Source organism: Rhodotorula toruloides (assembly GCF_000320785.1).
Source record: "Rhodotorula toruloides NP11 unplaced genomic scaffold Scaffold34, whole genome shotgun sequence".
NCBI classification, from domain to species: domain Eukaryota; kingdom Fungi; phylum Basidiomycota; class Microbotryomycetes; order Sporidiobolales; family Sporidiobolaceae; genus Rhodotorula; species Rhodotorula toruloides.
In genome coordinates, this window is record NW_015622994.1 from 116,881 (window position 1) to 134,747 (window position 17,867).

The 17,867-nt window shown below is 62.7% G+C and overlaps 4 protein-coding genes across 4 annotated transcripts; 3 read left to right on the plus strand and 1 right to left on the minus strand.

The window, feature by feature from the left end:
- Nucleotides 1-431: 431 nt before the first annotated feature.
- Nucleotides 432-3,459, plus strand: RHTO_05581 (beta-glucosidase, glycoside hydrolase family 3 protein; the record flags this gene model as incomplete). Its single annotated transcript, XM_016419242.1, has 12 exons — nucleotides 432-644; nucleotides 705-1,256; nucleotides 1,320-1,400; nucleotides 1,457-1,551; nucleotides 1,613-1,702; nucleotides 1,761-1,945; nucleotides 2,001-2,217; nucleotides 2,277-2,415; nucleotides 2,473-2,799; nucleotides 2,859-2,920; nucleotides 2,979-3,159; nucleotides 3,220-3,459. The coding sequence occupies 12 exons, from the start codon at nucleotides 432-434 to the stop codon at nucleotides 3,457-3,459; spliced, it is 2,382 nt and encodes a 793-aa protein (XP_016269953.1).
- Nucleotides 3,460-4,171: 712 nt separating this feature from the next.
- On the plus strand, nucleotides 4,172-7,488 carry RHTO_05582 (beta-glucosidase, glycoside hydrolase family 3 protein; the record flags this gene model as incomplete). Its single annotated transcript, XM_016419243.1, has 14 exons — nucleotides 4,172-4,390; nucleotides 4,482-4,899; nucleotides 4,977-5,128; nucleotides 5,182-5,262; nucleotides 5,323-5,349; nucleotides 5,442-5,509; nucleotides 5,566-5,655; nucleotides 5,722-5,906; nucleotides 6,042-6,255; nucleotides 6,311-6,449; nucleotides 6,506-6,832; nucleotides 6,891-6,952; nucleotides 7,012-7,192; nucleotides 7,249-7,488. The coding sequence occupies 14 exons, from the start codon at nucleotides 4,172-4,174 to the stop codon at nucleotides 7,486-7,488; spliced, it is 2,403 nt and encodes an 800-aa protein (XP_016269954.1).
- Nucleotides 7,489-8,157: 669 nt separating this feature from the next.
- Nucleotides 8,158-11,676, plus strand: RHTO_05583 (chromatin modification-related protein; the record flags this gene model as incomplete). Its single annotated transcript, XM_016419244.1, has 6 exons — nucleotides 8,158-8,184; nucleotides 8,278-8,345; nucleotides 8,432-8,623; nucleotides 8,683-9,580; nucleotides 9,645-11,094; nucleotides 11,159-11,676. 6 exons carry the CDS (start codon nucleotides 8,158-8,160, stop codon nucleotides 11,674-11,676), a joined length of 3,153 nt encoding a protein of 1,050 aa, XP_016269955.1.
- A 115-nt stretch (nucleotides 11,677-11,791) lies between these two features.
- RHTO_05584 (nuclear pore complex protein Nup160) lies at nucleotides 11,792-16,787 on the minus strand (the record flags this gene model as incomplete). Its single annotated transcript, XM_016419245.1, has 9 exons — nucleotides 11,792-11,989; nucleotides 12,042-12,336; nucleotides 12,394-12,550; nucleotides 12,609-12,777; nucleotides 12,833-13,014; nucleotides 13,074-13,279; nucleotides 13,336-13,639; nucleotides 13,696-16,071; nucleotides 16,127-16,787. 9 exons carry the CDS (start codon nucleotides 16,785-16,787, stop codon nucleotides 11,792-11,794), a joined length of 4,548 nt encoding a protein of 1,515 aa, XP_016269956.1.
- Between the last annotated feature and the right edge of the window lie 1,080 nt (nucleotides 16,788-17,867).

A 17,867-nucleotide genomic window follows, 5' to 3' on the forward strand; every position in this document is an offset into this window, starting at 1 on the left:
GGAGCGTGAGTGAACTGATTACAACGGCCCCCTATTCGAGACTACGACTCTCCCTCTCACCTCTCGCTTGCTCGGGTGTATGGACCTCACTTGGCCCGAGTCGCGCACGCGAGCCGCGGCACAGGTCACTGCCGTGCCCGTGTTCGACATCGATGGCCCACACGCCGCCGGGCTTCATCCCTTGACGCCGGTCACTTTCTGGTCGCGCGAACCCCGTTCCGCGCTGATTTCTTCGCCTCGACGAACGACCGATCGACCGCTAGTGCTGTCTCGGGGCCCATCTCGCTCGACAGCCGCCCGCTCATCTCATCTGTTCAGCGGAAGAGCAGTCCCGCCGGGGGCCAAGACGGGGCCGCGAACGGCGAAAGAACGCTCGCTCGCTTCTCTCTCTCTCTCTCGTGTGCTCTCCTTGCCCGCCTGACCGTTCTGACATGCTCACAAAGAGCTCACTGCTTCTCGCCGTTGCGGCCGGCACCGCTGTCGCCGCACCTGCTCCCTCTTCTTCGACCTCCTCTTCCTCGCCCGCGGCCTCCGCTTCCACTCTTCCCGGCGTCCTCACCTCCGAGGGCTTCACGTCCCAGCAGTGGCTCCAAGGATTCGAGAAGGCTCAGCAGGTCGTCGCCGGCCTCTCCTTCGAACAAAAGGTCAGTTTCATCCCTCTCGTCCTTCTCCTCCCCCGCTCGCACTCACGCCTTCCCCACTAGGTCAACTTCACCGACCTCCGCGGCGACACCAACGGCTGCTCGGGCTTGACCTTCCCCATCCCGAGCGCCGGCATCAATGAAGGCATCTGCTTCGCCGACGGACCCACGGGCATCAACTCGCGCTACTCGACCCAGTTCCCGGCCGAGGTCACCACCGCCGCGACATGGGATCGCGACCTCTTCCACGCTCGCGCGTCGAGCCTCGCCAAGGAGTACGCCAAGATCGGAGCGAACGTACCCCTCTCCATCGTCGTTGGTCCGGCTGGAAGGTCGCCTTACGGCGGACGCAACTGGGAGGGCTTCTCGGCGGAGCCGTACCTCGCCGGCGAGGCTGTTCGCACGACAGTCACGGGCTTCCAGGACGAAGGCGTTACGGCCCTCGTCAAGCACTTCTACGGCAACGAGCAGGAGTGGCTCCGTCTCGGCGCGCCGCAGGGCGGGTACTTCTTCAACTACCCGAATCAGACCATCGACTCGGTCATTGACCAGGCCACCGCGAGGGAACTCTACGTGTCTCCCTTTGCCGAGGCGATCCGCGCTGGTGCGGGCGCTGTGCGTTCTCCTCCTTCAGCTCTCTCCTCCAGCTCTGGGCGCGCACTGACGCTAAATTGACAGATCATGTGTTCGTATAATAAAGTCGACGGCACCTTCGCGTGCGAGAACAAGGAGGTCCTGATCGACTTGCTCAAGGAGGAGGTGAGCCGCGTCTCTTGCCCTTCGAGATTCTCTGTACTGACTCTCGGACTCGTCAGCTTGCCTTCCCTGGCTTTGTCCTGAGCGACTGGGGAGCAGGACACACCACGCTCGGCTCGGCGCTCAACGGAACCGACTACGTCGAGGCGGGAAGGTGAGCCAGTTACGCTCGGTTTTCCCCCTCGATCTTGTGGCTCACTCCGTTCCAATCGCAGCGTCAAGGGCAACATTTATGGCTCGTTCCTCGGCGAGGCTGTCAAGAACGGCAGCGTTCCCGAGGCCCTGCTCGACGACAAGATTGTCCGGTTCGTCCTTCGCAACTCCAGCTCTGCCGCTTCAACAGCTCACGCTCGTTCTCCACAGCATGTTGACGCCCTACTTCGCTCTCAAGCAGAGCTCGCTCCCCGCGATCGACTTCAACCGCTACGTCGCCAACAAGGATTCGGCTTCTGTCGCGCGCAAGATTGCGGAAGAGTCAATCACGCTCCTCAAGAACTCGAACCAGACCGGCCGTGGGTTGCCGCTCAAGAACTTGCAGGATCTCATTCGTACGTCTCGCGTACTGCCCCGGCACTGGAGGAGAACTGACTCTCGCTCCTACAGTCGTCGGAAGCGCTGCTGCTCCCGCGCACTACGGCATCCTCAACAACCTCAACAGCATCACCTACTACGTTCCCAAGAGCGACTACACCGGCTTCGTCTCGGACGGCTTTGGCTCGGGCGGCAGTCCCCAGCCTTACGCGAAGGACCCGCTCTCGGCGTTCACGGCGCGCGGGCAGCAGGAGGAGCGTCCGGTCGCCGTCGATGGCTACTTTGTCGAGTGCGTCGACCGTTCCCCGCTTGCAGAGCCGGATGAACCTGACCGACTCCTGGATGCAGCGACCCCGAGGCGGGCTTCATCCAGACTCCCTTCGGCCAGAACATCTCGTACCTCGAGTCGAAGCTCGCCTACTCGAACGCGACGCTCGTTTTCACCAACGCCATCGCCATGGAAGGCTTCGACCGCACGACCTTGAGCGTGCGTCCATTCTCTCTCGCCTGCATCACGCTTGCGCTGACTTTGGAGCTTCCGCAGCTCGCCAACAACGGCGACAACCTCATCAGGTATGTCGCTGACCGCCACGACAACACCATCGTCGTCATCTCCGCCCCTGGACCCGTCGACATGTCCAAATGGATCAAGCACGAGAACGTCACGGCAGTTCTCATGACCTACTACAGTGGTCAGGAGGGCGGAGCAGCGATGGCAAACGTTGCGTTTGGCGATGTCAACCCTTCAGGCAAGCTCCCCTTCACTATCGCCAAGAACGTCAGCGACTACGACCAAGGCGCGATCTACAACGGCAGCGTCAAACTCAACCCCGTCGCCAACTTCTCCGAGGGCGTCTTTGTCGACTACAAGGTGCGTTGCGACAGAGCTGCTCCCGGAAGATGCTGTATTGACGGTGACTCGGCTCGCAGTGGTTCGACAAGAAGGGCATCGAGCCGCTCTTCGAATTCGGCTACGGCAAGTCGTACACGACGTGCGTTCTATTCTCTTCTCGCGATTCTAGACGAGATTCTGACGCTCGAAATGCACAGTTTCAACGTCTCCGGTCTCTCGCTTTCCCAGAACAAGACGGCCAACCCGCCCGCCATCCGCGAGACGAAGGAGAAGTTCTTCATCAACGGCAAGCAGGCTTCGGGCTTGTACGATTACGTCTACACCGTCAAGGCGACTGTCAAGAACACCGGCTCGGTAGACGGTGCCGAGGTTGCCCAGGTGCGACCTGTTCCCTCGTTCTCCGCCTCCCTCGCCTCGCTAACATCCGCCCGCTCGCAGCTCTACCTCACTTTCCCAGACTCGACGCCCAACAAGATGCCCGTCCACAACCTCCGTGGCTTCGCCAAGCCGTACCTCAAGGCGGGCGAATCGCAAGAGGTCGAGTTCAACCTGCGCAACAAGGACCTCGTCGTCTGGTCGGTCGAGAAGAAGGGCTGGGTCATGCCGTCGGGCGAGTTCAAGGTCAGCGTCGGCACAAGCAGTCGGAACCTCCCGCTCTCGAAGACGTTCTCGTACTAGACGCCCTCGTCGTCGCGGTGATTCCGTGTCAGGTCCCTTCCCTCCTTCTTTGAAGAGCAGCAGCTCACTTGCAACGCAATACTATTCAATGCATCAGACTGTCATTCTCGGTGCTCTGTCTGTCGCCCCGAACGTGCGCACCGAGTTTCGCTATTCGCCGCCTCTCCTCCTCCTCCTCGCCTCCTCGCTCCCTGCGCTCGCGCCGTCCCCCTCCTCCTCGCCTCGCTACGCAGCTCGAAAGCACGCTGTCTCCGGCTTAGAAACGCCGAAAGCACGCTGGCTGCGGCGGGCAAGCGGCGTGACTTCCGCTCGGGGTCCGGCCGGACGCCTCCTCTCCGTCACGGTCGCATCGCGCCTCGCTCGCGCTCCACAAGCTCATCGATGCGGCTCGGCTCCTCCTTACGACAGCGTCAGTAATGCTCGACATAGCTCGATTACTAGCACCCGGCGCTCGGCCTTGCATTTTCCCGCTCGCGACGTCTGCCTCCTCTCGCTAGCGTCGTTTTGGGTGCAGCCTCGCACCTCCGATCAGTCGTGGGCGACACACTTTGTGACCATCGAGTGGAGGGAATCAGCCCCAGCTTACGGGCCTGTAGTGCACCGGATGGAGACGGCGTGGGGACATCGTCGAGAGTCGAGGAGGAGAGGAAGGACTCGCTCTTTCTGCTTCGTCCGCACTACTCGCCTCGCTCGCCGAGGACAGACCGCCAATATGCTTACGAGGACGTCTATTGCCCTCACGCTCGCCGCCGCTTCGGCTGTGGCCGCCCCAGCGACTGCTCCCTCGTCCGCCAGTTCTGCGCCCACCTCGTCCGCATCGTCGACCGCGGGCACGGGTATCCTCACTGCCGATGGCTTCACGAATCAGAAGTGGCTCGACGCTTTCCACAAGGCCAAGGAGGTCGTCGGTGGATTGTCTTTCGACCAGAAGGTGCGTTGCTTGCCTCGGCTTGTTACGCTGTGGCCCTCCTCTCCCTCTTCCTCCGAATTGACGGCATTGACGCTCCTCCTCGTCTCGGCAGATTAACTTCACCGACTTGCGCGGCTTCTCGGTCAACACTCCATACGGCGGATGCGCGGGCATCACCTTCCCTCTCCCGAGTGCCGGCATCAACCAGGGCATCTGCTTCGCCGATGGCCCTACCGGTGTCCGCCAGACTCGCTACTCGACCCAGTTCCCCGCCGAGGTGACGGCCGCCGCGACCTGGGATCGCGACTTGATCCACGAGCGCGCTCTCGCGATCGGCAAGGAATACGCCGAAGTCGGCGCTCAGGTCCCTCTTTCCATCGTCGTTGGACCGATGGGCAGGTCCGTCTACGGCGGTCGCAACTGGGAGGGCTTCTCGAGCGAGCCTTACCTGGCGGGAGAAGCTGTCCGCCTCACCGTTGACGGTTTCCAGAAGGAGGGCGTGACTGGCCTCGTCAAGCACTTCTACGGCAGTGAGTTTCGCTTCGTTCCAGCGTCAATCTCGTCGCGAAGTCAACAGAACTGACCTTGCCGACCTTGACCTTCGCAGACGAGCAGGAGTACCTCCGCCAAGGTCTCGCCGATACTGGGTACATCGCTGGACCACTCGACCACATCATCGACTCGATCATCGACCAGGCGACTGCTCGCGAGCTCTACATCGCGCCCTTCGCCGAGGCTGTTCGCGCCGGAGCGGGCGGAGTGCGTCTGTCTCTCCTTCGTATCCAGGCGCGTGCTGACGCTAAGAATGACAGATCATGTGCTCGTATAACAAGCTGAATGGTACCGCGGCATGCGAAAACAAGGAGCTCCTCATCGACATCCTCAAAGAGGAGGTGAGCCGAGTCCTCTCCCGCCTTTTCCGCACCCTTTGCCTGACTTTCTCCTCTTAACAGCTCGCCTTCCCCGGCTTTGTCGTTACAGTGAGCTTGCGCCGACATCGACGCGTCCCCAGCCATCGTTGGCGTCGAACAAGGACGATTGACGGCGAGCTGACAACCTTTCTGCGCCGCAGGACTGGTACGCTGGCCACACCACGCTCGGCGCCGCTCTCAACGGTACCGACTACGTTGAGGCTTCCGAGTGCGTCCGCATCACGGCTCATGTTCCGGAAGTAGCCGCTGACCTCGCTCGAACAGGCCGTCGGTCAACCTCTTCGGCGCCAAGCTCGCTCCGGCCATCCAGAACGGCAGCGTGCCCGAGGCTCTCCTTGACGACAAGATCATCCGGTGCGCAATCGCTCGTTCGCTTGCGTCGTCGCTGAAAACGTCTAACGACTTCCCTCTGGCCCGCAGCATGCTCGTCCCGTATTTCGCTCTGAACCAGTCTTCCCTCCCTGCGGTCGACTACGACCGCTACGTCGCGAGCCAGGAGACCGCCGACACCGCCCGCAAAGTCGCCGAGGAAGGCATCACCCTCCTCAAGAACAACAGGACCTCGAACCTGGGTCTTCCGCTTTGCAAGCCCAAGGACCTCATCCGTGCGTAACGTCTCTCTCTGTGGCAGGCAATAGCGTCTGGCAGGCAATGTTTGGCTTGTCTGGCAGGCAATAGCGTCTGGGTCGCTGACCTTGGCCTCCTCCCTCCTCCTTTGCCTCCTCGCTCGAACTACGCAGTCGTCGGGTCCGCCGCTGCTCCCGGTCGCTTCGGAATCTTTGGGAATGTGCCGATTGTCGCGGGCACCCCGTCGCTCATCGTCGAAGGCTTCCTTGGCGACGGCTTCGGTAGTGGCACTTCGGAGGAGCCTTACGCCGTCGACCCGCTTTCGGCCTTCACCGCTCGTGGACGCCAGGAGAAGCGTCCTGTCGTTGTTGACGGGTACTACTACGAGTGGGTCTCCTTCCCTTCCAAGACGAGTTCGAGAGCTGACCTCGAGGCGTCGCAGCGACCCCTTGGTAGGTGTCGTCCCCAACGCCGTTCGCTCCAACACTTCAATTCTAGACGAGAAGCTCCTCTACGCTGACGCGACGATGGTCTTCGTCAACGCCATCGGCGCCGAGGGCTACGACCGCGTCAACTTGACTGTGCGTTGACTTCTTCGTCGAAACGACCGCCGGCTAACCGCGTCGTTCCGCAACAGCTCGGCAACAATGGCGACAACCTGATCAACTACGTCGCTGACCGCCACAACAACACGATCGTCGTCATCACCGCGCCCGGCCCCGTCGACATGTCGCAGTGGATCGACCATGTCAACGTTACCGCCGTCCTCTTCACGTACTTCAGCGGCCAGGAGGGCGGTACGGCAATGGCTCGCGTCGCGTTCGGCGACGTCAACCCTTCGGGCAAGCTGCCGTTCACGATCGCGAAGAACATCAGCGATTACGACCAAAAGGCGATCTACCACGGCGACTACGTTGTCAACCCGACGACCAACTTCACCGAGGGTGTCTTCATCGACTACAAGGTGGGCTCGCACGCTTCGTGATCATAGCGAACCCAGGCTGATGCCTTCCGGATCGCAGTGGTTCGACAAGCAGGGCATCGAGCCGCTGTTCGAGTTCGGCTACGGCAAGTCATACACGACGTGCGTCTTGCTCTCCCTTTCCGCCTCCTGAAGTCGAGCTAACAAAGTTGCGCCCCCAGCTTCAACGTCTCGGGCCTCTCGCTCTACCAGAACAAGAAGGCCAACCCGCCCGCCATCCGCGAGACGAAGGAGAAGTTCTTCATCAACGGCAAGCAGGCTTCGGGCTTGTACGACTACGTGTACACCGTCAAGGCGACCGTCAAGAACACCGGCTCCGTCGATGGTGCCGAAGTTGCGCAGGTGCGCCCCGTTCCTTCCTCCGCCTCTCTCACCTCGCTAACGTCCGCCCCTCGCAGCTCTACCTCACCTTCCCAGACTCGACGCCCAACAAGATGCCTGTCCACAACCTCCGCGGCTTCGCCAAGCCGTTCCTCAAGGCGGGCGAGTCGCAGGACGTCTACTTCGACCTGCGCAACAAGGATCTCACCGTCTGGTCCGTCGAGAAGCAGGGTTGGGTCATCCCGTCGGGCGAGTTCAAGGTCAGCGTCGGGACCAGCAGTCGCAACCTCCCGCTCTCGAAGACCTTCTCGTACTAAGCTCGACGCCTTTCCTGGGTTGCCTGCGTTCCCCTCCTTCCCTCCCCTTCCCTAGCTCTTATACCTTGACTTCTGAAGGATCCGTACCCCGTAGATAGGAACGACAACAAGCGTGCAGCTGCAACGTAGCGTGTTCAAGCGCAACGGGCTGTCTCGTGCCGAGCGAGCGAGCGCAGTACGCCGCTGGCGTCGGCGGGCGACGATATCAGCGGTGTCAGAGAGCAACATGACTGTCCGTTCGCAGGACCAGTGAGAGGAAGCATCGCCAGCTCGAGTGGGAGCGGAAGAGCAGGACCAGCAGGACAGTAACGGTACCAGCGCCCGCGGCCAGTAGCGTGCATGTGAACCCCGTGAATCCAAGCTTCCTCATTGTCTGATCGACCCCTAAGGCGCTGGTGCCGCGCAAGCTGATGAGGACGCCGAACAAGTAGCAGGACCCAGGGCGGACCGCGACTCGCGGGAGCAAGGCGAGGCAGTGACATGGATCGATGTAATCCGTCGAGCAGCACTGGCACCACAGCAGGCCACCTAGCGAGCGTCGCGTGCGTTCGAGGTCGACGAGGAGAGCAAAGTCGTGGCGATGAGAAGAGGTTCGCCTCTTCCACGCCTCACACGCTCACAGGACTGCCAGGCTTGGTCTCGCTACGTTCTCACGCTCTCTGACAGGCCATGGGGCGCGCCAGCCAAGCCGCGGACGTGCGTTGTCGCCCTCTTCGTCCACCCGTGTCAGCCGTGGTCCAAACACGCGAACTCGCACACTGACGCCGCCCGAGGGTTTCTCGTGCGCAGAGTCGAACAGAGGCGGACTACATGACCATGCGGAGCCGCGCGATCCAGCCGAAAGAGGCGAGGCTGGCGTGCGTCGGCTTGCGCTCTCCTACGGCCCTCTCTCGCACCTGTTTGCTGACCTTGCTCGCCCACTCTCTCGTCATACGACTCGCAGTGCACTCGCATCGACTCGGGATGAACAGCTGGCGGATCTGCTGGTCGCGGTGCAGGACAAGGGGCGATCTGTCGAGTTTGAGGCTGGCTTGAGAGGGCGGAAACGGCGAAAGCTGGCAGGCGGTCCTGATCGCGGCGAAGGGGTGACCCAGGGGCTCGAGCAGTTCAAGCAACGCTTCAGCGATGCCAAAAGGTGCGTCGCGCTTCCCAGTGAACCGGCCCTTCTCCAGCTCACGCTCTTTATCGTCGCAGTCTCCAGCAACTCGACCTCTCCCTTGCGCCTCTCTCTCCCAGCCCTCCTCCTCCTTCGCGGACGACCACCGCACGGCAAGCAGTCCCCGTAACGCCGGCCAAACCTCCGCTCAGTAGCGATGTCGTGAACGATTCGGAAGAAGATGCGGAAGGCGAGGAGGAAGAGGACGAGGAGATGGCCGTTGCCGAGGCTCTCGCGCCCCCAGGCGTGTCAGTCACGACGTCAGGTGCATCAAACGGTACTGCTGCACGAGCAGGAACAGATACCGCCGCGACGACGCCGCAACCGCAGATCTCCCTTACCGCTCCATCCGCACCTGCTTCCACCGCCGTCTCGCCTTCGCCTACACCCTCGACGTCCCAACAACCAGCAACTGTCTCTCCCTACCTTCTGCAAGGTACGCAGCAGGGTCATGCCGCAACGACTCCACCAGTAGCTGGCCCTGCTCGACCTCCCTTCGTCCCTGTCCCGCCTTACACGTCACTCTTCGGTATCGAGGAGATCTCCTCCGACTACGCATCGACTCTCCCTCCCGTTCGTCACGACATCCTCCGCCGGCGCCTCAACACGTCCCTCCTTCTCCGCTCAAACAACAAGAAGGCGTCGAAGTCGACCGCACCCTCCTCGTCCTCTCAGCTCATCCAGCCCGACCTGTACAAGCTCCACGTCCGCGCCCAGCACATGGGCGCAAAGACGTTCCTCGGCCCCGGCAAGCGCGTGCACAACGCGCTCACGACGCACGAATGGCAGGTCGGGACGGACGAGATGAGGTCCATCCGGGCGTTTGAGCGGATTGAGCAGCTCAAGGCGGAGAGGAAGTGGAGTTTTAGGCAGCCGAAGAAGCAGCGGACGGGAGTTGTGCCGAAAGCGCACTGGGATCATGTCCTTGACGAGATGGTGCGTCTCCTCCTCGACTCGCTTTGTTTGATGTCACCAAGCTGAATGACCCGTTCGTGCCCAGCGATGGATGCAGATCGACTTCCGCCAGGAGACGCGCTGGAAGGTCGTGACAGCGTACAAGCTCGCTCGCGCATGTCGCGCCTATGTCCGAGCGTCAGAGGACGATCGACCGGCGCTGCGAGTGCAGGTACGGGAACCGCGGCGACTGAGCGACGAGGAGGTCGAGGCGCGTTTGCGGGGAGAGATGCCGGAGAAGGAGAAGATGGAGGTTGAGGCGGATGACGAGGACGCGGAGGAGGAGAAAGCGAAGAAGGCGGACAAGGGGAAGGGAAAGGAGCGCGAGATGTCGGAGGACGTGGATGCGGATGGCGAGGAGGATGCGGACGGCGAGGCGGACGATGCGACACCAGCCCCCGCGCAGGCTACGGCTGCGACCTCGTCCGGCAACTCGACGACGAAGTCGACTCCGGCAAACCCGGTCGTTCCTGTCGCGAATGCGCCGCCGGGAGCAGGCAAAGCTGGCGGGAGTGCCGGTAACGAGGCGACGCCTGCGCCGTCGACTTCTGGCATGTCTCGCTCGCAGGCTCAGCAGCTCGCGGCGGAACGAGCAGATGCCCAAGCCCGACACGTCCAAAACCTCATCACCTTCCGTCGACCAATCTTCGACGCGCCGCACGACGACACCATTGTCGACCCGCTCTTCCTCGCCGCGTTGCAGGAAGCTGCAGTTGAGGCGGCGAGCTTGCCTCTCGACGAGAATCCCTTCCTCGCATACGACTTCACCAACCTCTTCCCCGACCTTCCGCTCTACTCCGACTTTACCGTCGCGAGTGACCCTTCACTCGACCGCCGCGTCGAGGACTCGTCCGCATGGGCAGGTCGACTCGCGCACGTCACTCGCCTGCTCGAGAGTAAGCCGCTCCTTGTCGGCACCCTCGAGCCGAGCAAGACCCGGGTCGACAAGCAGCACTGGGCTCCTGGCACCGGCACCTTCATCGAGGACATCAAGGAGCCGATTGACCCCCGCGAGACGGCGCCGACATCGGCATCCGCCCTTTTCGCCGGCCGCAGACCGAAAGACGCTGTCCTCGGGGACGTCCTGCAGAAGCCGGCCGAGCTGCCGAACGCAGAGCTGCGCGCAACTACGCTCCTCTGGCTGCCCGAGGAAGACGCGATGCTTCTCGCGCTACAGAAGCAGTACGGGTTCAACTGGAACCTCATCTCGCACGTCTTTAATCTGGCCACGCACCGCCCTGCGCCAGACCGCCGCGAAGCCTGGGACGTCTACGATCGGTGGGACAGGCTCGTCGGACCTGGCAGCAAGAAGACCTTGCCTGACGGTACCGAGATCGTTCGCCCGCCGCCCGACTGGATGCCGCCCGTCGACAAGACCGGCAAGCCCCTCCCGATTATCGGCGACGGCAGCAAGAAGAAGGCGCGGCATGCGGCGATCATGGAGGCGATGAAGCGGGCGCAGAAGAAGCGTGAGCTGGCGGCGAGCAAGCAGAACAGTGCGTCTCACCTTCTCCCCAGTCCTCGTTGCTCGGTCGCTTACTCTCGCTCAACGCTTCGCAGCCGGCGGTTTCCCTCGACGAGTTAACATGGGCATGCACGAGTCGCACAACCTGCCGCCTCGCCCGACCTGGTCGCCGATGGAATGGTCCGTCTTCCGCGCCGAGCAGGACCAGCAGAAGATCCGCCTTCGTCAGCAGCAAGCCGCTGCGCAAGCCGCCGCTCAGCAGCAGCAGCAACAACGTCTCCAGCAGCAAGGTCCGCCCGGTCAACAGGGTCGTCACCCTCAGCTTATGGCCGCCCAAGCGGCCGCGCACGCCTCGCCGAACGGCACTCCAGCCGCGCTCCCCGGCTCGCCGTCTGCCGCGCACGCTCAGCTCGGAGTCAACGGCACGCCGCCTATCCAGATGCAGCAGCTCCCGAATGGCCAGACACCGCAGCTCACGCCCGAACAGCTGCAAATGCTCCAGCAGCGGCAGCGTGAGCTGCTTCAGGCGCAGGCTCAGGCAGCGGCAGCTCAGCAAGCAGCAGCGCGAGCCGCTCAGGCGCAGGCGCAACAGATTAACGGAGGTGCGGAATGATCGAGGGCGAGGAATTGTAGACAAGTTGAGAAGTTCAAGCAGTCGCAGCAGTCTCGCAGATTTGCCAGGATGCTGAGGAAACAGTGCCTGCTTTGCATGCGAGTTCGCGTACTGCTCATGCCTTCCGCACCTGTTTGTCCGCCTTGTCCAGCGCCGCCAGTCGCGCATCTACCGCTTCGCGAAGCTCGACTTGCCGCTGCTTGAGAACGTCGTCCGACAAGGACGCCGAGTCGCCAGAAGGAATGGAGAGGAGCAGGTCGTACAACGACCAAGGCTCGGCCGTCGAGAAAGGAGTGGAAGGCGACGGAGCAGACTGATCGAGGAGTGTCAGCGAATGCAACTGGGTAGCTAGTCGTAGCACGCACCTTGAGCGCATCCAAGCTGAACGCGAACGCCTCATCCAACCGGTCGTACTTGATGAGCGTGCGGAGAAGCGCAGGCAAGTCGTGCTGCTTGACGTGCTCGGTCAAGAAAGAGGGAATCTTTCCGCCTCGGTTGAGCGCCAACGTCCGCTCAAGCACGACCAGGCGATACCGCTGGCCGACGTCGCGGTCGTGTCGCTCGAGGTGCCGCTCGAGTAGTCGCCAGGCCTTGCTCGGAAGCGAGCCTTCCCAGGTTGCTGCCTCGCTCGACATGGCAACCCAGCTTGCGTCCTCCGCGCTATGCATCATCGAAAGTCAGCAAGCCGCGTAAGTTCCGCGCGGACGGCGGACGCACCCTTCGGGGTTCTGCGCCAACGTGACGCAGCGTTCGGTAATGACCTCGAAGAGCGAGGAAAGGTCGACATCGAGCACTCGCCCCGCCCAGAACGCTTGTTCGAAGTTGCCAATTTGCGAGAAGAGGGCGACGACCGAGTCCGGGTCGAGGTGGAAGTCTGAGCGAATACGAGCGTCAGGCGGCTGAATCCGGTGTAGGAGAGACCGGAGACCCACTTGTTCGCTCGAGCTCGGGAAACTCAGTCGAAAGCTGAAGGCGAGAGAGGGCGATGCAGTACCCCTTGCGGATGTCGTTGACGTCCAACACTTCCAGCTGGCGAGAGGCGATAGACGGCTCGAACTCGTCCTCCGGGATGTGGTAGGCGAGTTTGCGTCGCTTGTGACCCTGCTTAGAAGAGTCAGCTCGGCGAGGCGAGTTGTGAGAGGGACGTCGGGCGCACCCGCTCTGAAGCTTCGTCCTCGACCACGGCGACCCAGGCGTGTTCCCGTGCGACGAGCGACAATGCATTCGTCGCGGCAAGGTAGCTCTGGCACTGAAGCGTCGCAATGTCGCGGTACGAGCCAGGCTGCTTGGAGCTGAGCTCGCCAAGTCGTCGGCCTTGCTGGTACATGACGGTGCCGGCTGGAAGGAGGCGCCGTGTCAGAACAAGAGTGGCAAAGAAGATGTGCATCGACACGCACCGCTTCGGTAGTCCCCCTTGGCGGTGTGATACGCGTACAGGACGCGGTAGTAGTTGGGACGAGCGAGCGGGTCCGAGTTGCGGGCGCGGAAGGCGAGGTTGCGCTCGAGGTCGGCTTCGAGGCCGGAGAATGAGAAAGTCGTGAGAAGCGAAGCAGCGCCATTCTCGCAGACGACCGAGATGAAGTGGGCGAGGCAGGTCATTTGGCTGCGAGGAGAGCGGTCAGAAGAGACGAGACGAGACGGCATGGGGGTCAGACGCACGTCTCGTGATATGGGGCGGCCATGACGACCTCGTACGCCTTGACGTAGTCTCCGAGTGCTGCGTAGCTGCGGAACAGCTTGATCCACAAGTCCTTCTCTGCAACCTCGTCGTGCAGGCCTTCCGTCGTCAGCGCATCGAGGGCGAGCTGCGCGAACCGTGCGATGGCGCCGTCGAACGAGGTCGGCACGAACAGCGAGACGACGTGCTGGTAGTAGCGAGCAAGCGAAGATCCGACTTCGCTTGGGAGGATGGCCAGCAAGGCTGCGGCCGAGTCATCGTCATCATCAACCAGATCTGCGCCGTCTGCGAAGGAAAGAGTCAGCGGATATGATCGCGAACGGAAAGCGGAAGGGACGCACAAAGACCGCTTGCCGCCTTCTCCAAAGCTTTGCTCGCCTCCTCGCCATCGAGCAAGTCCAGCATGGCCCGGCCGCGGACATAGCTCATCCCCGCCGTCTTCGGCCACAGCTCGACCCACTCAGCTGCTTGTGCCGGCAAGGCGAGTTGTTGCAGCCGCATGCCGATGATGGTCGAGGCAGTCGACGATTCGGGCTGCGTCGCGGTGGGAGAGGGGAGGATGCCGAAGGCGCGGAAGACGCCCGCTGCAGCGAAAGCAAGGGCGACAGGAAGGGAGGAGCGTGAGGCGGGAAGAAGGGAGGCGGCAAAGTCGGGTGTGCGGAGGAGGGCCGGGAGAAGACCGTACGTGGGCACGGGAATGACATCCGCTCCGTCGTGGTCCTTCATCCGTAGCTCGCCAAAGCGCTCGAGAACGCCGTCGTCGCCGGGTGAGCCGAGCTGCTTCTGCACCGCAGCGAGCGCTTCGGCGGTGGGCGGAGCGAGTTCCGCTGCGATCCACTGCATGGCGGCGAGGGCGTGCAGAGTGGTCATTGCTGCGGCGGTCGTCTGGTCGAGACGGGCGAAGAGGCGCTCCTGAGGGGCGGGCGCCACGCCGACGTCTGCCTCGACCGCCTCCTCGTCCTCCCCCGCCCAGACGATGAGCAAGATTGCGACGAGACCCTTGGCGAGCTCGTAGCGCGCTTCAATGCTCGTTGACAACGCATCGGCGAGAAGGGCGTTCGACAAATCCGTCGCAGGCTGCTCATCGGCCGCACTCGCCGCGATGGGCGAGAGCTGTTCGCTCGTCAAGAGGCGAAGGAACGTGTCGACTGCCCGCTCGGAGCTGTCGAGCCCCTTCAGCGCGGCGACAATCTGCGCGACACTGCCGTCCAGAAGCGCCGATTCGAGCGCCTTCTCGAACAGGTCGAGCGCGGTGTCCTCCATGTCGGCCGTGAACGGCGCCCTGATCTGCTCGAGAAGGAGCGACTCGAGCGTGCGCAGGTCGTTAGTTGAGAGGCGAGACTGGAGGTCGCGGATGATGGCGAGGAGGGGAAGGATGTCGGAGCGGAGGGTGTAGTCGGCTGAGAGGGCGGGCGGAAGGTCGAGGAGGTCCTCGGGCTCGGCTTGGGCGGCGAGAATCTGCTGCGGCGTCGACAAGCTTCGGAGTGTGTGAACGGCCTCGCGGACAATCGGCACCGTGACGCTGTCTCGTCCGAAGACGGCAGCGATTCCTCGGTCCTCGTCGAGCGCAAGGCAGGTCGGGTACAGGGCGACAGAGCGCGACTCGTTGAGCATGGCGATGAAGCGCAGCCACTCGATCTTGAGCTGCTTGTTATACTCGTCATGGAGGAAGGCTCCGGTCTGCGGACTTTGCTGCAGAACGACGGTCGACCCGACAATTGCTGCTGCGCGCTCGAGCAGCGTCGCATAATCGAGACCGAACTGCGCCGGTGCCGTCACGCTGTCGGTATCGAGCTCCGAGAGGATGAGTTCCTCATACTGCTGCAAGGCGTGGTCGAGTGTCGCTGGAGGGTATCGGCCAGGGAAGGAGATGTGTCGAAGGAACGTGTCGGCGACAGAGACGGGCGACTCGCGCAGCTGGTCATCGAAGTATGCCGCAGTCCACGTCGCCGTCTTGGCCGCCGCCCCTCGCTCAACCACGACCCACTCGTCCTCGACCGTCTCGGCAGCCTGCGCATCTAGCTCGCCGAGACTGATCGTGTGGATCTCCGTCTCCCCTCCCTCGTCCCAGCACGTCCACAAAGTCCAGCTCGCATCGCCCGACAAGTCCATCCTCGCGACTACAAAGTCGACGAGACTTCCGATCGAGCCAGACGGGCACGTTCGCTCCGCGACAGGTTCGAGCTCGCTCAGTTCGCCTGAGGAAGCGTCCGTTGCGAGGCCGTAAAGGATGAAAGCGGCGGGCGAAGCGCTTGTTGCGGGGCTAAAGAGGGCGAGGTAGGCGGGGTACGAGGTCAACTCCGATCCCTGAACGAGCTTGACGAGCGTCTGCGGCGCAGGCGAGAGGAGAGAGCCGTTGCGCGACACTTGAGGCGAGTCGATAGACGGGTTGGAGGAGGCGAGAGTGAGGGCGGTCGAGGAGGACTTGGCGCGCGGGAGGTCGATGGCGCGGAAGCATGCACCCGACTCAAGACTCCAGATGCGCAACTTGCGATCGCGCGTGACACCGAAAGCGAAAGTCGAGCTCGGGCTGTTGGCGTCGGTGGCTGACGAAACGCAGGCGACTGAGAGGAGCTGGTTGGGCGCGGCGAGGGAAGAGGCGGACTGGAAGGTGCCTTTTGTTGGCGAAGCGAGGTTGCGAGTCGAGAAGGAGGGGATGAGCGATCGGACGGAGAAGGAGGAGGGCATGCGGAGTTCCGTTTCGACCAGTCCTGCGTCTGGAGGAGCGGGGTGAGCAGATGAGAAGCGGTTCGGACTGCGCGAACAGCTCACCGTTCCCTTCCGCGAGCTCGACGCAGACCGCAAAGCCGTCCGCACAACCCACAACGACCCTCCCCTCGTCCACGCCCTGCACAAGCACCGGCGTCCGTCCCGCGAGACTCTCGACCCTGTACTCGTCGCTCCATTCTCCCTCGCCCAACCCTTCTGCCGCGTAGAACAGGCTCGAGAGGGAGAAAGTGAGGATGTAGAGGTACCCGGCTTCGGTGAGGCAGTAGATCTGGAGTTGCTTGTCGGTTGAGGAGCCGGTCACGACGAAAGACGGGGTCGGGACGAGTCGGGAGGGAAAGGTGAAGCGGACAGGTGGAAGGGTCCCAGGGTGCTTGTCGAGGTCCTCAAAGGCGTTCACCGCGCCGTCCTGGTCCATCGAGTCCCCCTCCTGCCTGGCCGTCCGGCTGAACGCGCACCACCGCAGCTCGAGTGTATACGCATCTTCCACGATCCTCGAGAGCACAAATCCAGTCGACTGTCCGCCCTCCTCGGCGCTCGGGAACCACGTCGAAGTCGCGAGAGCGTGGTCTTCCTGCGCGAGAGTTGGAGGAGGGGCCGACTCGTCGATGGGCGCAGAGGTCGGGACGGTGTAGGAGAAGAAGTCTGCCGTCGAGGCGTGCTCGAGGAAGGCTGTCGCGGTCGTGTACCGCGATGAGAGCGCCATCGCTCGTCGTCGCTCCAAGGTCGAGGATGATGAGGACGAGAGGGGACGGCGCAAGCGCTGGGCGGCTCGCTGGCGGTTAGGACGAAGAGTGTCGAGCTCTGTGGCACTGCTCGCGTCCTCGTTAGCCGGAAGCAGGGTGTGTAAGCGCTGGCAAGCGAGTTGTCCTCGTCGAACCGGTTGAGCGAAGTCCCTTGCCTGGCAAGCTCTCGCTCTCGCACCTCCTGGCGGTTGATATCTCGCTGGGTGCACGTCTTGCAAGATAAAAAGCTCTACTGGAAACAGAGGGGCCACCACGAGGCGCTCCCTGCTCATCCAAGTCTCCTCGTCCCTCTATTTCCCAACGTCTGCATCTTCCATGCCCTCGCCGGGTTTACACAACAAGGGCCATGACCAGCTTAGCTCGTAGGGGCCGACCAGGGTCCGCCCAGGCAACTCACACGCTCCGCACGAGCCCTCCAGGCGGTAGGTAGTCGGTTGGTCGTCGAGAGCGGCCTTCCTCGCACAGCGTAGAAGGTCGAGCACCTGGCCTGAGCCAGAGAGTGAAGACGTGGATGTGGTTGAGCTGGAAGAGGCGTCCTGGCGGTCTAACCGTCCGTCAAAACGACCGCATGTCGAGGGAGACGAGAGAAACCGGGGCAGCTGCGGCAGTCGCGCATCCGGTGAGGCGCGTGTGTCGAAAGTGAAGAGCGTAACATGTAGGCAAGCTGAGCAACGGCGGGCGGAGCAAGTGAGCTGGTCCAGCGTCACGTCGCGGTGTGGACGGACGAAAGATCGTCGAGTGCCGGTTCCCGCTTCTTGTCCTCCTGTTGCACACTGCTCCGACGACGCTCGTCAACGATGAACGATAGCTGTGTGCGCGAACGACCCTCGCCCGCGACGCCAGCCACTCGTGTACCTTCTCGCGCTCCTTCGCCGCGCCGTTCCGTTGCCGTCCTGGCGGGACGACCAACGCAGATGCAGGCGCAGGACCCGGCGCGTGACAGCTGAAGTGGTGATGAGTCGTGTCTGCGTCGCTGTAGCGTCCACGATCGAGCATGTCCTCGCAGTCGAAGGATACCCTCCTCTGTCCGCCTGGCTGAG